The following is a 25,044-nucleotide window of genomic DNA, read 5'->3' on the forward strand; positions in this document are numbered from 1 at the left end:
CTGAATAAAATCATATTCTCAACATATTTGACCTCACTGAGGTAATATACAGTACAAAATGATAATTATTGGAAAATGGAAAAAAAAAAGACAATTTAGATCATAAGGATTTTTAGGAACAGGGAAAAGATCATTAGCATAGTCTAGAAATATTCAAATCAGGAAAAAACAGTGGGGGTGAAAGCACAAGACAGGCAATAGGAAGTCGACAGGTGGTTTAACCCTCAACCCGATTTCCATTTCCAGTGACTTCAACAGAGAAGTTAATGAAGAGTAGTATAAAACAGGTTGCCAATTCACTATTGCCTGTTTCGTGCTGCCTCTCGGAACAGATTTGACCCGCCGTGTGTCTGGGGGCTATGGTTCTGTGGATGAAAAGTCAGATTAAGCTAATAAATGCTGATGAAGAAATATATTGCAAAGCTAGTTAGTGACACAAAACAAAATTGAGAGAAATATCGTAGCCTTCAAAATATGAACAAAAAAGGGGAAGGAGAGGTAATAGGGGGCTGAATTTTACCGGCTCCTTGACCCCGCAGATCGTGGCACGGGAGCCGGTAAAATTCTGTGGGGAGCGGCCCGCCTCGACCCCCGATGTTGAGAAGGGCCTGCTGCATAATACTGGTGGGCCCTTCATCTAAATGTGCAGATCAACATTAAGTAGATGCAAACAAACTTACCTACAGGCGGCGGCCGTCCCACACTGATTTTACAGCCGCCATTCGTGCTTTGCGTGCCTTCGGAACTCCGTATGGAGTTCCAAGGTGAGAACCTGGCGGGGAGGGGGGGGAGGAATAAAATATTCAGTGCAGGAGGGGTGGGGGAGTGGGGAAAACAATTTTGATTGGTTGTGTGAATGGCGGAAAGGGGTTGAAGGTCAAAAGTTTGAAGGTTGGAGGATAAAGTTTAGTTAGGGAAAAAGACAATTTTTGGTTATCCCGGGCAATTAGATTACCATTGGTGAGGTGGCTGGGGGTGGGGGTGGGGGTGGGGCTGGGGGTTGGGGAAGGGCCTCCGATATAAATTAATAATGCTACACCTTTAAAAATTGTAATTTCATCTAAGGGCTAAAAGCCCTTTAAAAATGGCACCAGTGCCCATGCAGTGGCGCCAGGCGCCGTTGCTGGTGATGTGGTGGCCGCTCCCTCTACGTCATTGGGGCAGCCGCTCTGCCCCCTCTATTTAAATGAGCCCCCGCGTGTAATATCGCTTCCATGTCGGAAGGCTGCCAAGTTGAAAGGGCGCCGCTGAGCAGCGCAGCGCACGATTAAAATTCAGCCCAGGGAATCGGCAAAAAAGGAAAGGGAAATGCAAAATTTTTACAAATAAATTAGGGAACAGAGAATCATTTAGGAAGGGACTGAGGACATTCAAAATGAGCATGGTATGCTTACTACATACTTTACTTCAGCTTATGTAGCAGAGTGAAGGGTATTTGTAAAGGCTTTCAGATGAGATGTAGAAGGGTGCTAAAATTCCTAACTGCCCGATACTAGAGTCTGTATTCCAGAATACTGAAGGAGGTTAGGGAGAAAGTCGCAGAGGGACTAAACATTATTTTTCAAAATGCATTAGCAATGAGAGCAATGGCAAAGAACTGGAGGGTCACAAATATAATGCCTCTGTTCAAAGAGGGGAAAAGGGATAAACCAGGCAATCATTGAACAGTCAGTGGTATGAACATTTCTAAGAGACCATGATTAGAGTTAAAGAACTGAACTTTTAAAAGGGCATGGACTGATCTGAGAATAATAAGAGGATTGGTGACTGTGATTGTCACGGAACCGTATTTATTGTCTCCTCGGATTAAAACTGTGTGCCTTTAAGACGGAGTGAAGTTTTGGATTTCTGAGGCACAGTGTGCCAGCTGCACCTGCTCCTAGGCCACAGCAGGAGAGAAAGGTCACATGGTGTACTGTAACAATCTAACTGTGTGTAAAAACAGGCTGAAACCAGTTTTGAAAGACACACCAGTGAAGTGCGCTACTGAAGAAAAGAGCTGTCTATTTGTCTCAGCAAAAATTCTATAAGGAACAGCAGGCTGAGTTAATTGCCTAAGTAATTGATAAAATTAAGGTCCATGGCATAAAAAGTAATGTGGCCATATGGATAGTGAGCGGTGAGTAAAAAGGCAGACAGCAAATGTGCTAAATAAATATTTCTCAGACTGGCAGACATTGACTAAAGGAGTGTTCAATGATTGAGGTTGGAACCACGTTTGTTCTTGACATATATAAATAATGCAGACTTAGAGATAAAAGGGTGGATGCAAAATGACGATACAAAACTGGGAAGAGTAGAAAACTGGCAGGAAGAATGCAGAAAACTACAGGATAACATAAAGAGCCTAGATAAATGGGAAGATAAGTGAAAGATGCAGTTTACTACAATAAACAGAGCCCTCAGGGTGCTCCAAGTGTGGACAGCAGCTCCTCAGCCCCTCTGCCAGTGAGCCCAGCTCCAGTAGCTCGAGACACTTGGGGTTTCACAGGTGTTTGACATTTGACATTTGTTTTCTCATAAAGTTCTTTTGTTTTTGAAATTAACTTTCATTGTGGAAAAGTATTATTCTATCATGCCTTAGTTGTGAGATGCTGGACTTCACCTTTCCGCCTTAGTGGATGCAAATGTAGGCATAGCCCTCATTTGATTAGCGTCTCCCATGGGCATGGTTCTGCTGGGCATTAGGTATGGAAGATAAATAGAAAGAAGGCGACAGACTGCATGCATTGAGGTGAGTCTTTATTGATTTTACTCTGAGTGCCTAGAAGCGGGTAAATATAAGAATGTCTCTGGTCTCCTTGGCCTGTTGTTCAATGTGCCTGGCCTCTGATGCAAGGGGTTCAACATCTAGTGCTGCCTTCTCATCACCCACCTCCGTGTCCTCCTCATTGGTGGAGGAGTGTCATTCAGTCACGCCCTCGTCATGCTAGGCCTCCCCCCTCTGCAGTGCTAGATTATGCAGAGCATAGCAGACCACCATGGTACGCAAGACTTTCGCTGGGAAATACTCCAGGGCTGCACCAGATCAATCCAAGCACCAGAATCTCATCTTCAGCAGCCCAATGGCCTGCTCAATGGTCGCTTGGACGTACCTGTGGTAAATGTTGTATCTCTCCTCCGCTGTAGTCTGAGGGTTTCTCACAGGCATCAGTAGCCATGTATTCAACAGGGTAGCCCTTATGCCCAAGAATCCATCCCTGAAGGCGAGCAGGGGGGCCTGAAAAGCTGTGGCACCTGGTCGAAGTATGTAGGCATTGTGGCTGCTTCCCGGGAAGCGGGCACACACCTGCAGAAAACGCTTTTGGTGGTCACAGACCAGTTACACGTTGATAGAATGAAAGACCTTCCTGTTGATGAAGGCGGCTGGCTGGTCCGTCGGAGCCTTGATGGCCACACGCATGCAATCTATCACACCTTGCACCCAGGGAAATCCGGCCATGGCCCCAAGTCCAATGGCCCTCTTGGCCTGACTGTCAGAGCCAGTCTGGTAGCACACATAGTCGCCGGCCCTCTTGAACAGGGCATTGGTCACCTCCTTGATGCAGCAGTGGGCTACAGCCTGGGAAACCCCACTTATGTCCCCGATGGATCCTTGGAATGATCCAGAAGCGTAAAGGTTAAATGCCATGGTGATTTTCAAAGCCATAAGTATAGGGTGTTCCTGCAAATATAAACCTGTCTTGGCAGCTTTCCCTTTGCTGCTTCTCCTGGCCAACTCCCTTATGGCCCTCAGTGCCCACCCTTGCTGATAGCTGACCGTCTCACCCAGCAGTATGGACACCAAACCTCTCACCCAACAGTTTGGGCATCCGATACTGCCACCCGAAACACAGCATGCCCTTTCACAACACCTGACACCCAGCACCCCGGTACTACGACCTGAGGCCTTGTTCACCTGGTACTGCCACCCGAGACCCTGCTCACCCGGTACTGCCACCCGAGACCCTGCTCACCCGGTACTGCCACCCAAGACCCTGCTCACAACATGTGCAACCAAGCACTCCCGTTACTCCCACCCGAGACCAAGCCCACCCATGCAGAGCGCACAGCACTGCAGGCTGACAATGAGGCTCCCCCCTCATCCCCTTTGCAGTGATGGTCATAGCTGCTTACCCATCGTGACACTGAGGCCTCGCCTTGGTGCCGCAAGCTTTCAACGGCCGGGGTTTTGAAGGCACATGAGGGCCGCCCATTGTCCATTTAATTCCAAGCCTCGCATTGTATCACTTACAATTACATGCTAATGCATTAAAACTAACTGTGCTACAATTTAAACTACACTCCCATCACATCAGGGCGGCAAGGCCACCTTGGCGCTTTCCTGCCGGTGACTAAATCTGGAACTGTCATCACGACGTCATATTTCTGGGCAGACTCGTCTGACGCTATTCTCCAGTACCCACTCCCCCACCACGCCTAATTCCCAGTTTAAATGGCTGCACTAAATTCAGCCCACTGTGCAGATTTGGGCTTCTCCTAATAGGAGGGATATATAGCCCTGAAGGAATGAAAAACAGATTTCCCAAAATGGTCGTCATGTTTGCCCACGGAAAACCACAATTATTAACACTTCAAAAGTAATTAATTGACTGATGCCCTGGCATCATGAAAGACACTATCTAAACACTGGTTCCTTCTTTCGACCTGAATAACAACGGGGATTAAGGATCTGAGTTGCAAGGAAAGGGTAAATCAAGTGGGACTGCATTCTCTCAAACTGTGAAGATTGAAGAAGGACTTGGTACAAGTGTTTAAAGCAATAAGAGGAACAGAAACAAAATATTTCAATTAGAAGGCAAATCAAAGGTCAGATCTCACAATAGGCACCAAATACACCATGAAGATTAGAAGTTTTTTCATGCAGGAGTTATTGGATTACAGAATGCTTTGTTACAGGTAGTGATCAATGTTAAATCAATCACAGCATTCAACAATGTACTGAAAGTCTATGGAGAGAGAGAGAGAGAGAGAGAGAGAGAGAGAGAGAGAGAGAGGGTGCGGAGAAGAGAGAGAGGGTGAGAGAGGGAGAGAGCAGAACATTGGGATTAGTTTCGGGAGAAAGCAGGAAAATGGGACTGTGGAAAATCAGCACAGTAAAGGTCTAAATTCAGAACAGAGAAAGATCACGTGGCCTCCTCCTTAATTTAATATGTCTATTAAGCCCAACAAGCCTGAAATTTCTTACCAGAGCTTTTACTGGCACTTGATTTTTTCTCTGTGTCTTTCAGCCTTTCCTGAGTAGGTTTATCTGGCTTGTTCGGTTTCTCTGTGGCTGTCGTTGCAGTGTTGACATTTTGTAAGACAGGTTTTTTAGGTAAGGGTGGCTTCACAGCAAGACTTTCTGAAGATTTAGCTTTCAGTTTCCCGTCATCCTTTAACGTATTGCTAAGGGATACTTCTGGGGGCATTTTGACTTCTGTCTTTTCAGCCTTGGGTTGCAAAGCTGAGCTACCCGAGTCCAAAGTGGCTTCAGCACTGTGACGTTTAACTGACTCTTTGTATTCGGAGTGAGAACTCTCTTTGTATTTGAAACAATGGGAGGTACTGCGAAGTTTAACACCAAAGAGTCCTCTTCCATCTTCCCCTTTGTCTTGTGCTTCTTCAGTCTTTTCCTGTTTATGTGCATCAATTTTAGTCACAGAGGGTTTGGAAAGGGATGTTTCTTCATCTTTTTCTTTCTTCTCTTTACCAGGCAATGGACTGGCTTTCTGAGGGATCCTTTTATTTGAAATGTCTGGATCTGCTGTCAAGTCACCTTCATTCCATTTTGAGCTGCCTCTTTTAGACCTATTCCATGCTGAAGAAATTGAGAATTTGAAGGAGCCCTGACCATTTTTCTTAAATGAACTCTGTTGGCTTATTGTTTTGTCTTCTGATATTTTAATGTTCGCTTCCCTAAATACTGTTATTTCCAGACTGCTACTGACAGCTTCTGAAGGAGGCAGGTCCTTAGATGTTTTAGAAGTTTCTGCAGGTTGGGAATACACCTCAGTATGAGTCAATGCAATACTGCTGAATTCTTCCGGCACTTTATCAAACCTGTCTTCATGATTTGAGAGTTCTCTTGTTGCTTGCTTGATTGAACAAGCTTCAAAAACAAAAGATTCTTTTGATGTTGCTGCTATTTGTGTTTGTTTACAGTATGTATCTGGAGTTTCTTGCATAAGTTCTCCTTCAATGATTTCTGTCCCTACAGGGGCACTTGAAGATGGTTTCTCAGAGTCTAGTGACAATTTGTCTGTCTGAATCACAGTGCTTTTTTGATATACAGTCTCTTTAGCAAAGGATGTATTAACAGAAACAGCATGCGTGTCACATGCTGTGGACTTCACTTCAGCTTCCATAAGATTTATTTCTTCCTTTTGCTTTAATGGATCTATAAAATCAAGTGGAGTTGAACCTTCAGACAGTATAATTGTTGACCCTGTTGTCTCAGTGCTTGGTAATATAGGGATTTGTGCAGCAGTCACTTCCAGTATTTCAAATCCCATCAGATTGACATCTTCTCCAGTTTCTGAAAGAACAGCAGGTACAGAGCTTGTTTTTACATGATCACTGACATCCAAATCACTAGGTGAGACAGCAATATCTTGCTGATCAATGACATCTACATAGATAAACTCACCAGATCCTTGTTTTGAATTATCAACCATGTCTGTTCTACTTTGCAGAACTATAGTAGGCTCAGTCAGTGTCAGAGATTGTCCCTGAGTGAGAATCGTTGACGGACTTTCCATTCTTTGTTTCAAACTTATTTTAGAATTGGCATTCTCAGCATTGTAGTTGCTGATTTCTTGTTCATTTTCCTCTCTTAGCTCAGGTACGTCGTATATTAACTCACTCGGTCCCTCAGAAAGTAATCTCTACAAAGACAATGAGAAACAGTTGTCTGATCAGTCACTAGTGGATTTTCTTTATCAACACCTTACATTAAATGAACTATTTCAGACAGGGATCTACAACTTGCGGCTCACTAAGGACTCACTAAGGACTCGTGCAGCTCCTGACCTTGATCGATCAAACCCATTTTGATTGTAATTAAATGGCTTGTTTTGCATTGTGGCTCTTAAGATATTGGGTTTTTGACTAAATTTAAAAATTGGCTCTTCTTGTCAAGGTTGCTGACCCCCGATTTGGGCAAAAAAAAGAGTAACAGCTGTCTTTTATTTATCTTTTTGAGAGAAAATACGAAAGGTAAAATAGGACCAAGATGTGCATTTTTAATAGGAAAATCTAGGTTAAGATCATCTAGATAATGCAGGAGGGCTAAGAATAAATGAATAAAGCAAAAGAAAGGTTAGTCAAAGAAGTGATGTGATAAAGAGACTAAAGAGATCACCTTGTCATTTAGAATGAATCGTAGTGATACTTAATGAGTTTTTACAGAGATGAAAACAGGAAGAAGATGTGGAACAGTCACCGTTGGACAAAAAAAAGGAAACATTCAAAAAAATTAAGTAGGCTGAAAGTTGAACAGCCCCCAGGCCCAGATGAATTAAAATGAAGGCACATAGTACTATAGTAAATGTAGGGTCGCAGGTAAAAAGATGGTTAGATAACAGAAAGCAAACTAGGTAAGTAGATAATTTTCAGATTAGCAAGATAAGACTCGTGGTGTATTGCTGGAAACTCCTGTTTCTTATTTGTATAAATGGTTTGGACACGGGCCCAAGAGGAATGATATCAAAGTTTGTCAATGATAAATTAGGGGCATGGAAAACTGTAAAGGAAAATGTAAGAAGGTGCAGAAATGTTAGAGGGGAGACAGGAGACAGTTGCAGTTTGATACTGAAAAATGTGAAGTGGCACATTCTGGTAAAAGTAACAGTGGAAGGCAGTACTCTGAAAATGAAGTAGCTTCCCAACAGAGAGGAGGAAGAGAGAGATTGGCAGGTACAGGTACAAAGATCTTTAAAGGTGGGGTGTGCGGGTAGAAAGCGCCACATCTTAGAATTTTCTCAATATGATCAATGCTGCTGTTGTATCTTTAAAATATGGAGTGATACGTCCGGCACTGGCCTCTAGAAAGAATATATACTGAAGTTTTCTGGGTGATAACTGTCATATCTATTGGTGGAAGTACTGGTGTACAACCAGTGTAAAACTTGTGCAAATAGCTGAACCAATAGGAAAGTCCTGTGTAGCCTCCTAAATGCACTGTCCAGCCTGCCTTATTTAGCAGAACATGGGCAGGCAAGAAGGTATGGCAGGAACATGGTTTGTCTTTTTCATTTCTGTCTAAAATTATTTCACTGGTATGTCTTACCAATATTTTTAATAGGCTTGGCCAGAATTATAAATAGTCATGTGCCCAGATGGGTGGCACCAATGCAAGGAGAAGAATGCATATATGAACATAAAAACTTAGGAACATAGGTACAGGAGTAGGCCAGTGGTGTTCTGGCTATCCTATTATAGGAAGGGTATTATAGCCATGGAAAGACTCAGTGGAATAAAAGCTGAAATGACAGGTTATAGCTATGAAGAAAGGTATGAAAACTGGAGTTTCTCATTGGAACGGAGCAGCTTGAAGTATATTAGAAGCTTGTGCATTTTTTGAAAGGACAGAGAGTCAGGAATGTCACTAGAAGAGTGCTTGAAACTCTTAGAAGCAATTCTTTCCACAGAGAGAGTTATTAGAGCATGAAATGCTTCCAAAAGTGGCTATTAAGCTAGAAGCTATAACATCATTTAAGAAAAAAAATGGAAAGTTCTTAAAGAAGTAGGGAAAGGCCAATAAAATGGGGTTATAGTAAACAGCTCCAGTTAAGGAACTAGCACCAGTGCAGTCTAAATAGGCCAAATGGCCTCCGATGCTGTCATTTCTAGGATGTCATAAGGACAACAAAGCAAATCAGGAAGCAGTCACTAGGTGATGCTAATCTGTATTTTTTAAAGCCTGAAGAGCGTAGGAGGAAGGAAGCACGAGGTGATCATGCAGTTTTGAGGCTTTAGAAAAGAATGAGTTACTGCAGGATATAATTGGCCTCCATGCCCCTGGGTTAAGGGAGTTAAGGAAAAGGCAGTTTTCTAAATCAGTGTGAAGTGGTTCCAGCTGGAAGTTGGATGAGAGCCAAATTGGGCTTGGCTACAGTACCCCCTGAAGCAAATACCCTGCATTACTCACCCCCAATTCAGAATCTTGGGCAAGTTATGGAAAGTCTGTATGCAGCCTGCAACCAAACCCCAGAAAGAGCCACCGGCTTCAGGAAAAGAGAGTAAAAATGGGTGAAAATAGTCTATTACATGTATAAAATACACAACACTTACAGAAGAAGGTCTCCTTTGTTTACTGGAAGAGCGTTGGTTCCGTGGTTTCACTGAGAGTTTGTGTTTCGCTGCTGAATTATCAAGGCAGATGGAGAAGTTAGGTGGTGAGTTAAAATCAATAGTAGGTGAAACAAAGCTGTCAGAAGAAGAGATCTGAACCAGTGGCGATGTAGGACTCCAAGATCTTGAGGTTGACCTTATCGGAATTATTGCGGAGAGGGGACTGCTGGGCCTGGAGGATGATCCTGGCGAAATCTGTAAAAGAGTAGGTCTACGTATAAACTTTAAATTAAACAAACTACTACATGCATGGTACCACAGACAATATTTCATTGTAGCCATGTAATCAATGTAGTAGCCACTATCAATTCTGAGCTATATTTCTGACAGATTGTGGATTTTGATTTTAGCAATCCAGAAAAAATATTTCAATTCTATCACGACCACATAATCTAGACCGACACTCCAGTACCACACAGTGGGAGTGCTGCATTTAGAAAGAATGAAAGAAAATAAAAAACTTGCATTTATATAGCACCTTTCACAGACCCTGGATGGTCCTAAGCCACTTTACAGCCAAAGGCATACTCTTGAGGTGAGTTCACTGTTGTATCACTACAAACTCCAATCCCTAACCACTGACTCCATCCCTTTCCTTGGCAATTTTTTGAGGTTGAACCAGACTGTTCGCAACTTTGGGGTCCTATCTGACCCCGAGATGAGCTTCTGACCACCTATCCATGCCATCACTAAGACCGCCTATTTCCAACGCCATAACATCATTCAACTCCACGACTCCGCCCCTGCCGCAGCTCATCTGCTGCTGAAAACCTCATCTATGCTTTTGTTATTTCTAACCTTGACCATTCCAACATACTCCTGGCTGGCCTCCCACATTCTACTCTCTGTAAACTTGAGGTCATCCAAAATTCTGCTGCCAGTGTCCTAACTCGCATCAAGTCACCGATTATCTCGTCCTCGCTGATCTGCAATGGCTCCCAGTTAAGTAACACCTTGACTTTATAACTATTATCCAGGTTTTCAGAGCCCTCCACAGTCTTGCCCCTCCCTATCTCCGTATTTTCCTCCAGCCGCATAACCTGCTGAGATATCTGTGCTCCTCTAATTCTGGCCTCTTGAGCATCCCCAATTTTAATCGCTTCACCATTGCTGGCCATGCCTTCAGCTGTCAAGGCCCTCAGTTCTGGAACACCAGTCCTAAATCTTTCCACCTCTCTCGAGGTGACATTTTAACTCACTTAAAACCCATCCACTTACACAGCTGCTCCTAAAACATACCTCTTTGACCAAGTTTTTGGACAGCTGCTCCAATATCTCCTTATGTAGCTTGGTGTCAAACTTTGCTCCTGTGAAGCACCTTAGGTGTTTTATTACATCAAAGGTGCTATATAAATACAAGTTGTTGTTGTTTAGTTGAGAAATGCAGTGTAGAAAATGTGATTGAGTGTTAAACCAAGGCCCTATCTATCCATCCAGTTGTTCAGGCAGATATTACAGATTCCATACATGATTCCAAGAGTGTGGCATTCTCCAGGTCAACATTCCCTCCTGCAACCAAGAAACAGATTAACTGGTTCATCATTTTATTGTTGTCTATGGGATTTTGCTATATACCATGGCCACCTCCAATAAAACCCTCTCGTATTTAAATAAGATACTTCCACTTCTTTCATAGATGAAATTCTGTCACACTTTTAAAATATTTATATTATGCAAGATCAATTTTATTAAAATAAATATTCAAATATATTTTAACTGAGTAATGTGCGAATTCTAAATGATTACTTAAATCACTTTATGTAACGTAACTGAATTATTGGACTACCATGAACTGACAGTTTTGATGGGTTGATTGGCCACTGTCTGCAATTGATTGTAATGGTAATGCAACAAAGTTAGCAGATTTATTGCAGTAGCATAACACTTAATGGCTGATTTTAACTTGTGGCACATTTCTAGAACTGTCCTGATTGCTGACATATTAGGGTAAATTTACCAAAGGTGCAAACAGGAAAAGGAACTCATTTGAAAGTGAGCTAGGATTGGCAAACCAGGCATGAAGTGCAGTACTCTCGATTCATGCCACTTCTGATTTTAAAATACACTTAGACAGCAATTATATGGCCAATTTTGGGTCATAAAAGTAACAGTAGAAATCTAGGGTGGGATCCTAATCTGAGTTTGTCACCATGATCGGTGGAACCTGGTGCTAAACCTGGTTTATATGGAGATCCCTTGGAGTGCCTGGCCACTAGGAACTCGTGCACTATGAACACGTACAAAGCTTATTTCAATTTGCAGTGCACTTAAGCACACTCTCCCCTACTCTTCAGAGTTCAACTTGAAGCTTGGCAGCAAAAATAGGCTTGGCCAAACAGTGGCCAATCAACCCATCAAAACAGTCAGTTCATTGTAAACCATTGTTATAGTTACGTTACATAAAGTGATTTAAGTAATAATTTAGAATTAGCACTTATTACTCAGTATAATTGGCATGGCCAAGGGTCTGAGGCTGGTAACTACCATATAAACACAACTTTAGAGTGATATTATACACTTTATTTGTTCTGGAACTGCCATCAATTTTTTTTCTCCTCTAACTGGCCTGGGTTTTCACCTGTTTTACTCGCCTCTCTCAGGTCAGTACGTGGCTTCTGGGTGATGTGGGGAGTGTATATATTGTGATGGAGAGGGCATGTTACATGGAACAGGCTGCATGGACCAGAAGCCTTTTTCCATGGCTGCTTACTAAGTCAAGCTGCCAGTCAGGGAGCACCATTGATTCTCAGCTTACAAACTGATTCAGTTCCAAGGCCATAGACTGAATATAATTACTGGAATTACGGTGGGAACTCCATGAATGAATGTGTACAAAGGTGAGAAAGTAAAATGATCTCATTGACAGAGAGTTGATGGCAAAATCAAGCATTGTTCAAACTTGTAATGTAATCTACTGAGGTAGAGAATATCTAAATGAATACATTCATAACATCTCATTATAAGGTTATCACTAACTAACAAAGCTTTTTAAAACCTTGTGAAAGGTCATGTGTTCTGTCTCTGCCAGTAATTACCATACAGTTATGTATTCCCTCATCTATTCTCTGGAAGCAATATAAATGTTGACATACTATATATTTAGGAAGGTTAGAAAAGAAAGCAGGTGGTAGATATGGAAGGGGTACAGACAGTCAATATGGTTGGAGCTGCAACAAAACTCTTGTTATATTGGTAGCGGCATATTGCAGGCCTCAAATTATGGGAAGGAAATAGAAGAGGATTTCTGTCGTCAGATTGGAGAAATGAGCAGATCTAACAACACGTTTGTTCTGGGGAATTTTATTTATCCAATTATCGATTGACACACAGAAGATGTAAAAGGAATTCGTAAAATGTGAACAGGACTCCTTCCTCAAGTAGTATATTAGTAGGCTTAAAAGATTGCTAGTTATGAGTCATGAAATAGAACAGCTAAATATGTGAGACTAGAGACTAATGACCACAATGATACGAATTAAGATGCAACTAAAAAGCGAACAAGTCAGTACAAAAATGAAAATGAGATCAGAGTACAGAGGTCTATAGAGAAAAAATTACATTAAAAAAAAGTTTGTAAAGAATAAGTCTATTCTATTACAAAAGAGGGAAACTACTCAAAGGGATCAATTTTAATTCCAAGTGGGAAACCACAGGAGTCAATTAGTTCACCGCACACAGCAATGAGAGACTACGGTAATTTTAACTGCTGAGCCTTCTTACCACGCTGCTAGCCTGTGGGGAAGGGGATGTCCCAGAACCACCTGTTGACATATTGGTAGATGTGAGGAAGGGAGTTCTGGGAGGATCTCATGGTAAAGAATGGCAGAGATGGCCTAAACTTTCCTTGTGAGACCTGGAGGAGCAGTCCTATATTTCAGGGCTCTATTGTATGCTAGAGGACTGCAAAAGGCCAAAGTTGCACTCATTTTCACAAAGGAAGACAGAGCTAAATGGGGTACACAGGCCACTTCAATTATCAGTGACAAGGAAAATTTTATAATCTATAACTAAGGGTGAAATGACCACATGGCTAAATAAAGGTAAAATAGTTAGAAGTAGCCAGCATGGATCTCAAGAGGTAGGATTGTGATTAAAAAGAAACTTATATTGACCATCCTTTCTCTTTATATCCTTTAAGAGTCACAAGGTACCTTTGGGGAAAACTCTTTAATAGGTTATTCAGTTTCTACTCTCCAGCAGTTTTTTTATTAATAAGTTAATCTCCCAAAATTTCTCTATTACTGAAACTGTGATTTATCTTGTACCATATACTAAATCAGCAGCCTGTAAAGCACTGAAAGGGTGGAATTTGGCTCAGGGGTTAGGATGGATGAGCAGTTTGCTGATTTCACCTGCTTAGGAGTCTTGCATGCTGTTTTCTGAAGTAACACTGCTTCATACTGGGGCCTTCTGATTAAAGTGGAACAGTTGAGAGGTATGCTCGCAGCTAAGTATTTCCCAAGTTGGTTTTTGAGGGACCTCCCAAAATTGGGAGTTGTGAATTATTACCTGCTCTTCTTCTTCGCTGCCTGTCCCACCTAAAGTCAAGGAGCTATGATTCTTGTAAGGGTCAGAGTACTGTGGGATGGAATTAGGAAAAGGTTCAGTCAAAGATGGCAAATGAAAATGGACAAAATGATACAGAATAAAACTAAAAATCTGCTAATATTAACAATAGGATATAACTTAGAAAGAACATGTCAAAGAAATTGGTCAGAAACTAAATTTAAAAAAAGCAAGAAGTATTATAAGGTTATCGTTGGTACCAAGATAGGTTCGAAGAGCTGGGATTCTACACTTTAGAGAAGCATAGACCAACATTGGATCGAGGTGTATAAAAATGACGGGATTAGATTGTGGTTAGGTAGAGAATTTGTGTTCCACTAAATAGGTTAGGGAGGGCAAGGGGTCACAATCTCAAGTTATGTAGGTCAGACTAGGTTAGATGTTAGGAGGCTCATCTTTACCCAGAGAATAATGGATCTATGGTTAATAAAAACAAAAAGTGCTGGAAATACTCAGCAAGTCTGGCAGCATCTGTGGAGAGAGAAGCAAAGTTAACATTTAAGGTCTGTGACCTTTCATCAGAACTGGCAAAGGTTAGAAAAGAATTAGGTTTTAAACAAGTGAATGGGAAAGGGGTGGGGGAGAGAACAAAGGGGAAGGCGTTTGATAGGGCAGGAAAGATTAAATAACAAAGCTGTCCTGGGACAAAGGCAAAGAGTGTGTTAATGCTTGTGGTGAAAGACAAAGCATTAGTCCAGAGAGACTGTTATTAGCGGAAAAAATGAGCAGCTCTGACTACATGAAAAGCAGGCACATGGTTAAAAAATAAAGTATTTTAAAGAAAGACCAGTCATGCTCTGAGGTTCTCCTCTACATTGGGGAGACCAAACAAAGATTGGATGACTACTTTGTGGAACACCTCCTCTCAGTTGGAAAGCATGGCCCTGAACTTCCGGTTGCTTGCCATTTCAACAATCCCCGCTGCTCTCAAGCCACCATTTCTGTCTTTGGCCTGCTCCAGTGTTCCAGTGAACATCAATGCAAGTTCGAGGAGCAGCACCCGAACTTTCGGTTAGGCACTCTACAGCCTTGCGGACTGAACATTGAGCTCAATAACTTTAGAGCATGACTGGACTTTTTAAAAAATATTTTATTTTTTAACCATGTGCCTGCTTTTCATGTAGTCAGAGCTGCTCATTTTTTCCGCTAATAACAGTCTTTCTGGAATAATGCTTTGTCTTTCACCACAAGCATTAACACACTCTTTGCCTTTGTCCCAGGACAGCTTTGTTATTTAATCTTTCCTGCCCTATCAAGCACCTTCCCCTTTGTTCTCTCCCCCATCCCCCTCCTTTCACTTGCTTAAAACCCAATTCTTTTCTAACCTTTGCCAGTTCTGATGAAAGGTCACAGACCTGAAACGTTAACTTTGCTTCTCTCTCCACAGATGCTGCCGGATCTGCTGAGTATTTCCAGCACTACTTGTTTTTATTTCAGATTTCCAGCATCTGCAGTATTCTACTTTTATTATGATGGATCTGTGGTTGTTGGCTTCTGCAGTGAACATTGATTCGCTAAATTCCTTCAAGCGATGGCTGGACCAGTTTCTGACTGGGGCCAATATCACCTTTTACAAAAGGTAGATGCTGTGTAACATTAATCAGGGCCAGAGTGGTCTTTCGTAATCTAATACTTAAACTCTCTATAGATTTAGAGTTTCTTAATTTTTCAGTCCAGTTTTATAACAGAGATTTACTTTGTAATGTGAAATCTAAATTGTCCAGGAGTTGGCTATAAAACATTAGAACATAAAATCTATGGAATAACTCAACCTGTACGCTGTTGGTTCATAAGTGATTTTGTAAGTGGAAGAGTGTCAAGATCACAGTGCCTTTGCAGAGGATAAAATAATACAGTGAAACTTGCAATAGAATGTATGTTAGCACCTAGAAAATGCAAAACAATTACCTATTTGCCTTTGTCAAAGAAGTTATTAAGCATCAACATTGGTACAGTGTGATGTCAGACTAGTAAATCTGTATATGCGGGGAGCATACCAATCATGTTGATAATCATATCTGGCTGTGCAATTTCATTTTCATGCAAATACTTAGCAAACGTTTTTCACTGGTTTCCAAATATGAAATGCAATGATGCAAATCGCAATGAAAGGCATTACCAGATTACTTTGTCATTCTGTCATTTTAATGAAAATTAGAATTTGGAAAACCTGAAACATATGCCATTATAACAATTGTTGTGACAGGCCTCAAAAGATCACAGCGAGCAATTGGATTTAAAAGTAATGTAGAACTAGAACTGCTGTAGGAGCAAGATTCTGTCTGTGCATTGCTTGCAAAGCGTGGGTGTGTCATTTCCGTACTCTGTCATTTCCAATGGTGGCAGAGTACTTGATATTTTGTTTAATATGTGGAAATCCATCACCATTTTGCATTTCCAAAGCAAACTACTGAGAAAACCATCAAGATAGTGTGTCTGCTTGTTCAATATGAAGTGCATGCTCCACCTCTGCAGCAAAATGTCTCACTTAACTAAGTACAGAGAGCTGCAGTGCTAGGGTGGCAGTCAACCTAGGCCACTCTTGTATAACACCTAAGGGGAACTTTAGCACAGGAATTGGCTGAGGACTTGCAGTAGGTTTTCCATCATTGGGAAATGACACATTCTACAAAATGGAGCTTGAAGAAGCAGAACTTTATTATGATTGTGCTTGTGGCATTGCCTCCATTTCATTATGAAACCACGCAAGTGCCGACTAAAATATTATACTCTTGTATGTACACCACCTAAAATGAACACTGTACCCTTAGATTCTAGTTTGGGAAGCTGAGAGATAAATTATTTGAATTTTGTTTGTAGCTTCTCAAATCTCGTGCTACATTACTGTGGGGATAATGTTTATTGTTTTATGTAGAGTCTCGGGGGAATAATGTTCAGTGTTTTATATTTATGTCTGGGGTGAGTTAATAATGTTCCATGCTTTATATTTAGGTCTTGGGGTGTTAATGTTCACTGTTTTATATTCAGGTCTGGAGGAATAGTGTTCACTGTTTTATATTCAGGTCTTGGGGTGGTAATATTCACTGTTTTATAATTAGGTCTGGGGGGGTTAATGTTCACTGCTTTATATTCAGGTCTCGGGGGGATAATGCTCACTGTTTTATATTTAGGTTTGGGGGAATAATGTTCACTGTTTTATAATTGGGTCTGGGGGTGTTAATGTTCACTGTTTTATATTCAGGTCTGGGGGTGTTAATGTTCACTGTTTTATATTTGGGTCTGGGGGGATAATGTTCACTGTTTTATATTTGGGTCTGGGGGGATAATGTTCACTGTTTTATATTTGGGTCTGGGGTGTTAATATTCACTGTTTTATATTTGGGTCTGGGGGGATAATGTTCACTGTTTTATATTTGGGTCTGGGGGGATAATGTTCACTGTTTTATATTTGGGTCTGGGGGGATAATGTTCACTGTTTTATATTTGGGTCTGGGGGGATAATGTTCACTGTTTTATATTTGGGTCTGGGGGGATAATGTTCACTGTTTTATATTTGGGTCTGGGGGGATAATGTTCACTGTTTTATATTTGGGTCTGGGGGGATAATGTTCACTGTTTTATATTTGGGTCTGGGGGGATAATGTTCACTGTTTTATATTTGGGTCTGGGGGGATAATGTTCACTGTTTTATATTTAGGTCTGGGGGGATAATGTTCACTGTTTTATATTTAGGTCTGGGGGGATAATGTTCACTGTTTTATATTTAGGTCTGGGGGGATAATGTTCACTGTTTTATATTTAGGTCTGGGGGGATAATGTTCACTGTTTTATATTTGGGTCTGGGGGGATAATGTTCACTGTTTTATATTTAGGTCTGGGGGGATAATGTTCACTGTTTTATATTTAGGTCTGGGGGGATAATGTTCACTGTTTTATATTTAGGTCTGGGGGGATAATGTTCACTGTTTTATATTTGGGTCTGGGGGGATAATGTTCACTGTTTTATATTTAGGTCTGGGGGGATAATGTTCACTGTTTTATATTTAGGTCTGGGGGGATAATGTTCACTGTTTTCTATTTGGGTCTCGGGGGGATAATGTTCACTGTTTTATATTTGGGTCTGGGGGGATAATGTTCACTGTTTTATATTTAGGTCTGGGGGGATAATGTTCACTGTTTTCTATTTGGGTCTCGGGGGGATAATGTTCACTGTTTTATATTTGGGTCTGGGGGGATAATGTTCACTGTTTTATATTTAGGTCTGGGGGGATAATGTTCACTGTTTTATATTTAGGTCTGGGGGGATAATGTTCACTGTTTTATATTTAGGTCTGGGGGGATAATGTTCACTGTTTTATATTTAGGTCTGGGGGGATAATGTTCACTGTTTTATATTTGGGTCTGGGGGGATAATGTTCACTGTTTTATATTTAGGTCTGGGGGGATAATGTTCACTGTTTTATATTTGGGTCTGGGGGGATAATGTTCACTGTTTTATATTTAGGTCTGGGGGGATAATGTTCACTGTTTTATATTTGGGTCTGGGGGGATAATGTTCACTGTTTTATATTTAGGTCTGGGGGGATAATGTTCACTGTTTTATATTTGGGTCTGGGGGGATAATGTTCACTGTTTTATATTTAGGTCTGGGGGGATAATGTTCACTGTTTTATATTTGGGTCTGGGGGGATAATGTTCACTGTTTTATATTTAGGTCTGGGGGGATAATGTTCACTGTTTTATATTTAGGTCTGGGGGGATAATGTTCACTGTTTTCTATTTGGGTCTCGGGGGGATAATGTTCACTGTTTTATATTTGGGTCTGGGGGGATAATGTTCACTGTTTTATATTTAGGTCTGGGGGGATAATGTTCACTGTTTTCTATTTGGGTCTCGGGGGGATAATGTTCACTGTTTTATATTTGGGTCTGGGGGGATAATGTTCACTGTTTTATATTTAGGTCTGGGGGGATAATGTTCACTGTTTTATATTTAGGTCTGGGGGGATAATGTTCACTGTTTTATATTTAGGTCTGGGGGGATAATGTTCACTGTTTTCTATTTGGGTCTCGGGGGGATAATGTTCACTGTTTTATATTTGGGTCTGGGGGGATAATGTTCACTGTTTTATATTTAGGTCTGGGGGGATAATGTTCACTGTTTTCTATTTGGGTCTCGGGGGGATAATGTTCACTGTTTTATATTTGGGTCTGGGGGGATAATGTTCACTGTTTTATATTTAGGTCTGGGGGGATAATGTTCACTGTTTTATATTTAGGTCTGGGGGGATAATGTTCACTGTTTTATATTTAGGTCTGGGGGGATAATGTTCACTGTTTTATATTTAGGTCTGGGGGGATAATGTTCACTGTTTTATATTTGGGTCTGGGGGGATAATGTTCACTGTTTTATATTTGGGTCTGGGGGGATAATGTTCACTGTTTTATATTTGGGTCTGGGGGGATAATGTTCACTGTTTTATATTTGGGTCTGGGGGGATAATGTTCACTGTTTTATATTTGGGTCTGGGGGGATAATGTTCACTGTTTTATATTTAGGTCTGGGGGAATAATGTTCACTGTTTTATATTCAGATCTTGGGGTGGTAATATTCACTGTTTTGTATTTGGGACTGGGGGGATAATGTTCAACATTTTATCTTGGGGTCCGGGGGTGTTAATGTTCGCTGTTATGTTTGGGTCTGGGGGTGTTAATGTTCACTGTTATATTCGAGTCTGGGGTGTTGCAAACAGTGGGGTTGATGCTACTCGACTGCAACAGGACATGGATAGACTAGCAGAATGGGCAGACAAGTGGCAGATGGAATTTAATGCGGTGAAGTGTGAGGTGATGCATTTTGCCAGAAGAGAAAAGGAGAGGCAATATATACTTAATAGCACAGACAGAGCTGGGGATGCATGTGCATAGGTCTTTGAAAGTGGCAGGACATATTCAGAGAGTAGTTAGCAAAGCATCTGGAATCTTGCACTTTGCAAATAGAGGTACTAAATAAAAAAAAGCAGGGAAGTTATGCTGAACTTTTATAAAGCTCTGGTGAGGCCACAACTAGAGCAATGCATCCAGTTCTGGTCATAACACTTTAGGAAGGATGCGAGGGTCCTTGGGAGGGTGCAGAGGAGATTTATTAGAATGATTCTAGTGATGAGAGATTTTAGCTAAAGATAAATTGGAGAAGCTGGATTTGTTCTGCTTGGAGCAAAGGTCATTGAAAGAGATCTGACAGGCTAGATAAGGAAGACAAGAAATGCATTTCCCATTAGCTGATAGTTCTAGGATTAGGGAACACTGATTTAAGGTTTGGAGCAAGAGATGCAGGGGGATTTTTTTAATTCTTCCATGGGATGTGGGCATCTTTGGCTAGGACAGCATTTATTGCCCATCACTAATTGCCCTTGAGAAGGAGGTGATGAGCTGCCTTCTTGAACTGCTGTAATCCATGTGGTATAGATACACCCACAGTGCTGTTAGGAAGGGAGTTCCAGGATTTTGACCCAGTGATAGTGAAGGAACGGCGATATAGTTCCAAGTCAGGACGGTGTGTGGCTTGGAGGAGAACTTGCATGTGGTGGTGTTCCCAAGCATCTGCTGCCCTTGTCCTTCTAGGTGCTGCCACTGTGCACCAATGGTAGAGAGAGTGAATGTTCATGGTGGTGGATGGGGTACCAATCAAGCAGGCTGCTTTATCCTGGATGGTGTATAGCTTCTTTAGTATTGTTGGAGCTGCACTCATCCAGGCAAGTGGAGAGTACTCCATCACACTCCTGATTTCTGCCTTGTAGATGGTGGACAGGCTTTAGGAAGTCATGAGGTGAGTTACTCACCACAGAATTCCCTGCTCTTGTAGCTTCAGTACTTATAGGGCTGGTCCAATTCAGTTTCTGGTCAATGGTAACCCGCAGGATGCTGATGGTGGGGGATTCAGTGATGGTAATGCTATTGAATGTCAAGGGGAGGTGGTTAAATTCCTCTGGTTGGAGATGGTCATTGGCTGGCACCTGTGTGGCACAAATGTAACTTGCCACTTATCAACCCAAGCCTGAATGTTGTCCAGGTCTTGTGCATATGGACATGGACTGCTTCAGTATCTGAGGAGTCGTGAGATGGTGTTGAACATTGAGTAATCATCAGTGAACATCCTCACTTCTGACCTTATGATGGAGGGACGGTCATCAAAGCAGCTGAAAATGGTTGAGCCAAGGACACTACCCTGAGTAACACCTGCAGAGATGTCCTGGGACTGAGATGATTGGCCTCCAACAACCACAACCTTTGTGCTAGGTATGACTCCAACCAATGGAGAGTTATCCCCCGATTCCCAATGACTCCAGTTTTGCTAGGGCTCCTTGATGCCACACTTGGTCAAATGCTGCCTTGATGTCACCTCACCTTGAGTTCATGTCTTTTGTCCATGTTTGGACCAAGCCTGTAACAAGGTCAGGAGCTGAGTGGCCCTGGCGGAACCCAAACTGAGCATCACTGAGCAGTTTATTGCTGAGTAAGTGCCACTTGATAGCACTGTCAATGACATCTTCCATCACTTTACTGATTATCAAGAGTAGAATGATGGGGTGGTAATTGTCTGGTTTCGATTTACCTTTTTTTGCGTGCACAGGACATACTTAGACATTTTTTCACATTGTTGGGAAGATGCCAGTGCTGTAGCTGTACTGGAACAGCTTGGCTAGGGGTGTGGCAAGCTCTGGAGCACAGGTCATCAGTACTATTGCCGGAATGTTGTCAAGGCCCATAGCCTTTGCAGTATCCAGTGCTTTCAGCCTTCAGTGCCTTCATGTGGAGGAAATCGAATTAGCTGATGACTGGCATCTGTGAAGCAGGGGACCTCAGGAAGCAGCTGAGATATATCATCCACTTGGCACTTCTGATTGCAGATGAATGCAAATGCTTCAGCCTTATCTTTTGCATTGATGTTCTGGGCTGCCCCATCACTGAGGATGGGGGTATTTGTGGAGCCTCCTCCTCCTGTTAGTCGTTTAATTGTTCACCACCACTCATGACTGGATGTGGCAGGACTGCAGAGCTTAGATCTGATCTGTTGGTTGTGGGATTGCTTAGCTCTGTCTATCGCATGCTGCTTATGCTGTTTGGCATGCATGTAGTCCTGTGTTGCAACTTCACCAGGTTGACATCTCATTTTTTAGGTATGCCTGGTGCTGCTCCTGACATGCCCTCCTGTACTCTTCATTGAACCAGGGTTGATCACCCAGGTTGATGGTAGAGTGTGGGATATGCCGGGCCATGAGGTTATAGATTATGATTGAATACAATTCTGCTGCTGCTGATGGCAGCACTGCATGGATGGCCAATTTTGAGTTGCTAGATCGGTTTGAAATCTATCCCATTTAGCATGATGATAGTGCCACACAACATGATGGAGAGTATCCTCAATGTGAAGACAGGACTTCATCTCCCCAAGGACTGTGTGGTGGTCACTCCTACTATTACTGTCATGGACAGATGCATCTATGACAGGTAGATTGGTAAGAATGAGTACAAGTAGGCTTTTTCCTCTTGCTGGCTCCCTCACCACCTGTTGCAGACTCAGTCTAGCAGCTATGTCCTTTAGGACTTGGCCAGCTCAGTCAGTAGTGGTGCTACCAAGCCACTCTTGGAGACGTGAGGCAGAAGTATTTTTTTTTTAAAAGGCAGCGAGTGGTAATGAGCTGGAACTTGCTGCCCATGAGGGTGGTGGAAGCGGAGACAATCAATAATTTGAAAAGGAAATTGGATGGGCGCTTGAGGGAAATAAACTTGCAGGGCTACAGGGATAGAGCAGGTGAATGGGACTGACTGGATTGCTCTACCACGAGCTGGCATGGACTCGACGGGCCTAATTGCCTCTTTCTGTGCCATAATGACGCTATGACTTATTCCTAAATCATGGTATTCAGTGATTAAAGTACACCCCTGGGGGGAGCCGGTGGCATAGTGGTAGTGTCATTGGACTAGTAACCAGAGGCACATGCTAATGCTCTGGGTTCAAATCCCACCATGGCAGATGGTGAAATTTGATTTCAATTAATAAAACAATCCGGAATTAAAAAGCTAGTCTAATGGTGACTATGAAACCATTGTTGATTGTTGTAAAAACCCATCTGGTTCACTAACGTCCTTTAGGGAAGGAAATCTGCCATCCTCACCTGGTCTGGCCTACATCTGACTCCAGACTCTCAGCAATGTGGCTGACTCTTAAATGCTGTCTGAAATGGCCACTCTGTTCAAGCGCAATTAGGGATGGACAATAAATGCTGGCCTAGCCTGCGACACCCACATCCCATGAATGGATTAAAAAAAACCCTGTGATTTCCCGACATGGACAACCAAGGCTCCTCACTGGTATCATGCATTTGAAAATTCCACCTTCATGAGTTGCAACTTAATAGATCAATATTACAAGCCAATAGGAAAGTTTGTTTTTCTTTTACTGAAATTAGAAAGTAACAAATTTTTAAGGGTAAATGAAATAATATGTTAGTTGCAAATGAAATGCACTTAAATAACAGGACATGGAAACACACAATCTTCTGGGTGGATAGGAACTAGAGAGAATTGATGAGCTAGAGTGTGTTGCAGCAAGAAAATATTTAGCAAATCATAATATGATGTACAGTAGCTTCTTCCCTGTTATTTTGCAACATGTTAACCATATTCTCATGAAAAGAAAAATGCCAGAAATGCAAAGCAGCTGTCAGTACCTGACAAGAGAAAAGATGAGTTAATGATGTAAATCGAGACCTTTTGTTCTCATGAAAAATTTCTATCCAAATCTGTCATTTCTCTTTTTGAAATGGGCATGTTGTGAATTTTCATTTTTATGTTTAAATTTGGAGTGTCTGTTGAGAGTTGTAAAGGTTCATGGATGTTTATCCAGATTGTACCATTCTCTAGCATTGTGTGTTAACTGTCCAAGATCCAACTTTGTGAGGTTTTAAAGACAAATGCATTTTGGTTGACACTGTAAAATGTGCTATATGGGATCAGCCATCTGTTATACATAGCTCCTCATTTTTGACAATGAAAATCACATGTGTAACAGGCAGTTGATCCGAAATCACCTATTGTACGCTATTATCTAAGCCCAAAATGACCCCCATTGACTCCTTACTGGGGTGCAGTTCCAAAGGTACACGACTCAATTTCTTGTGATTAAACACTGGAGAAAAGGAGCGATTCCATGATCTGGTCTTTCCAGTTAGGAATGATGCATACAGCTCCTGATTTCCTGAGATGAGGTCCCTGAAAGCTGTGTTTCCCTTTGGGAGTACTGGATCAAGTAGTCACTGCTTAGCTGGCTGGTTATTGCAATTCCAATTATTACTGTAATCTGACTTTGAGAGCTCTGTACCTTGGCTAAATAGCTACGTGCTAAGACTTCATGCAGAGGGGAGCTTTCTGGAGGACTCCGGGGTAATCCATCATCTTCAGAACTCGCACCAGTATCTTCCATCCTCTTTGCTGGAATCGACAATGGAGGTGGTCCCAGTTTAATATTTTGTTGCACTTTTAACTGCAAGAAATAGAAAAAGGAATTTATATAGTTTTTTTATGAATAATATTAGATTATCAGTGAGGACACTGACTGGCCTATTGCTATTCACTACTCTTGAAAGCATCTTTTAATCAGTTACAGTCAGTTGCATGTGAAACCTAATCAATCATAGGCCTGCCCTGACATAAAACTGCTCAAAGTGAATGGTCTCCAATAACAGCATTGTCATTTTTATGTTCAGTGACAGTGGGTCAAGGATAGGGTATGAGTAGAGGCAGATTCAGTGTAAAGAAAGTACATGCAGTTCATGAATGTTAAAACGGCATTTAATGTCTTGGTTTGGAAGTTCTCACTTATGCAGATTTGAGCAAGTGGGGAGGTTTGATCAAGTGTTAAACATCATGCACATAACTGCAGAGCAATCATGAAGGTTAATGAGAAAGACCTTTGAACCTCTGAGATAACCAAGTTTCCATTCCTCATGATATGCTTGGTTTATTGTCTCTGGAATTCCGAATGAAAATGCACAGACCATTGGAGATAACATTTCATTTTGTAGCAATATGCTGAAGTGGGCTGTGATCATTTTAGTTCTAAGCAGATCATACATGATGCGGCTTCCGGTCTCAACCTGAGCGTTCAAATAATTACTTCATT

The 25,044-nt window shown here is 41.7% G+C and overlaps 1 protein-coding gene across 10 annotated transcripts in view; it reads right to left on the reverse strand.

Moving 5' to 3' along the window:
* Window positions 1-25,044, reverse strand: part of LOC137371193 (CRACD-like protein) — a 250,581-nt gene that overhangs the window by 35,724 nt on the left and 189,813 nt on the right. For 9 of the 10 annotated variants that reach the window (XM_068033333.1, XM_068033335.1, XM_068033334.1 and 6 more), the window contains 5 exons: window positions 24,244-24,405; window positions 13,843-13,911; window positions 9,274-9,528; window positions 6,629-6,866; window positions 5,189-6,517 (listed from right to left, as the gene is read on the reverse strand). In XM_068033333.1, the coding sequence (XP_067889434.1) occupies window positions 5,189-6,517; window positions 6,629-6,866; window positions 9,274-9,528; window positions 13,843-13,911; window positions 24,244-24,405 (2,053 nt within the window). The remainder of the gene's footprint in view (window positions 1-5,188; window positions 6,518-6,628; window positions 6,867-9,273; window positions 9,529-13,842; window positions 13,912-24,243; window positions 24,406-25,044) is intronic. The other variant, XM_068033338.1, reaches the window with a different exon arrangement.

Source organism: Heterodontus francisci, chromosome 6, assembly GCF_036365525.1.
Source record: "Heterodontus francisci isolate sHetFra1 chromosome 6, sHetFra1.hap1, whole genome shotgun sequence".
In the NCBI taxonomy this organism is placed as follows: Eukaryota; Metazoa; Chordata; class Chondrichthyes; order Heterodontiformes; family Heterodontidae; genus Heterodontus; species Heterodontus francisci.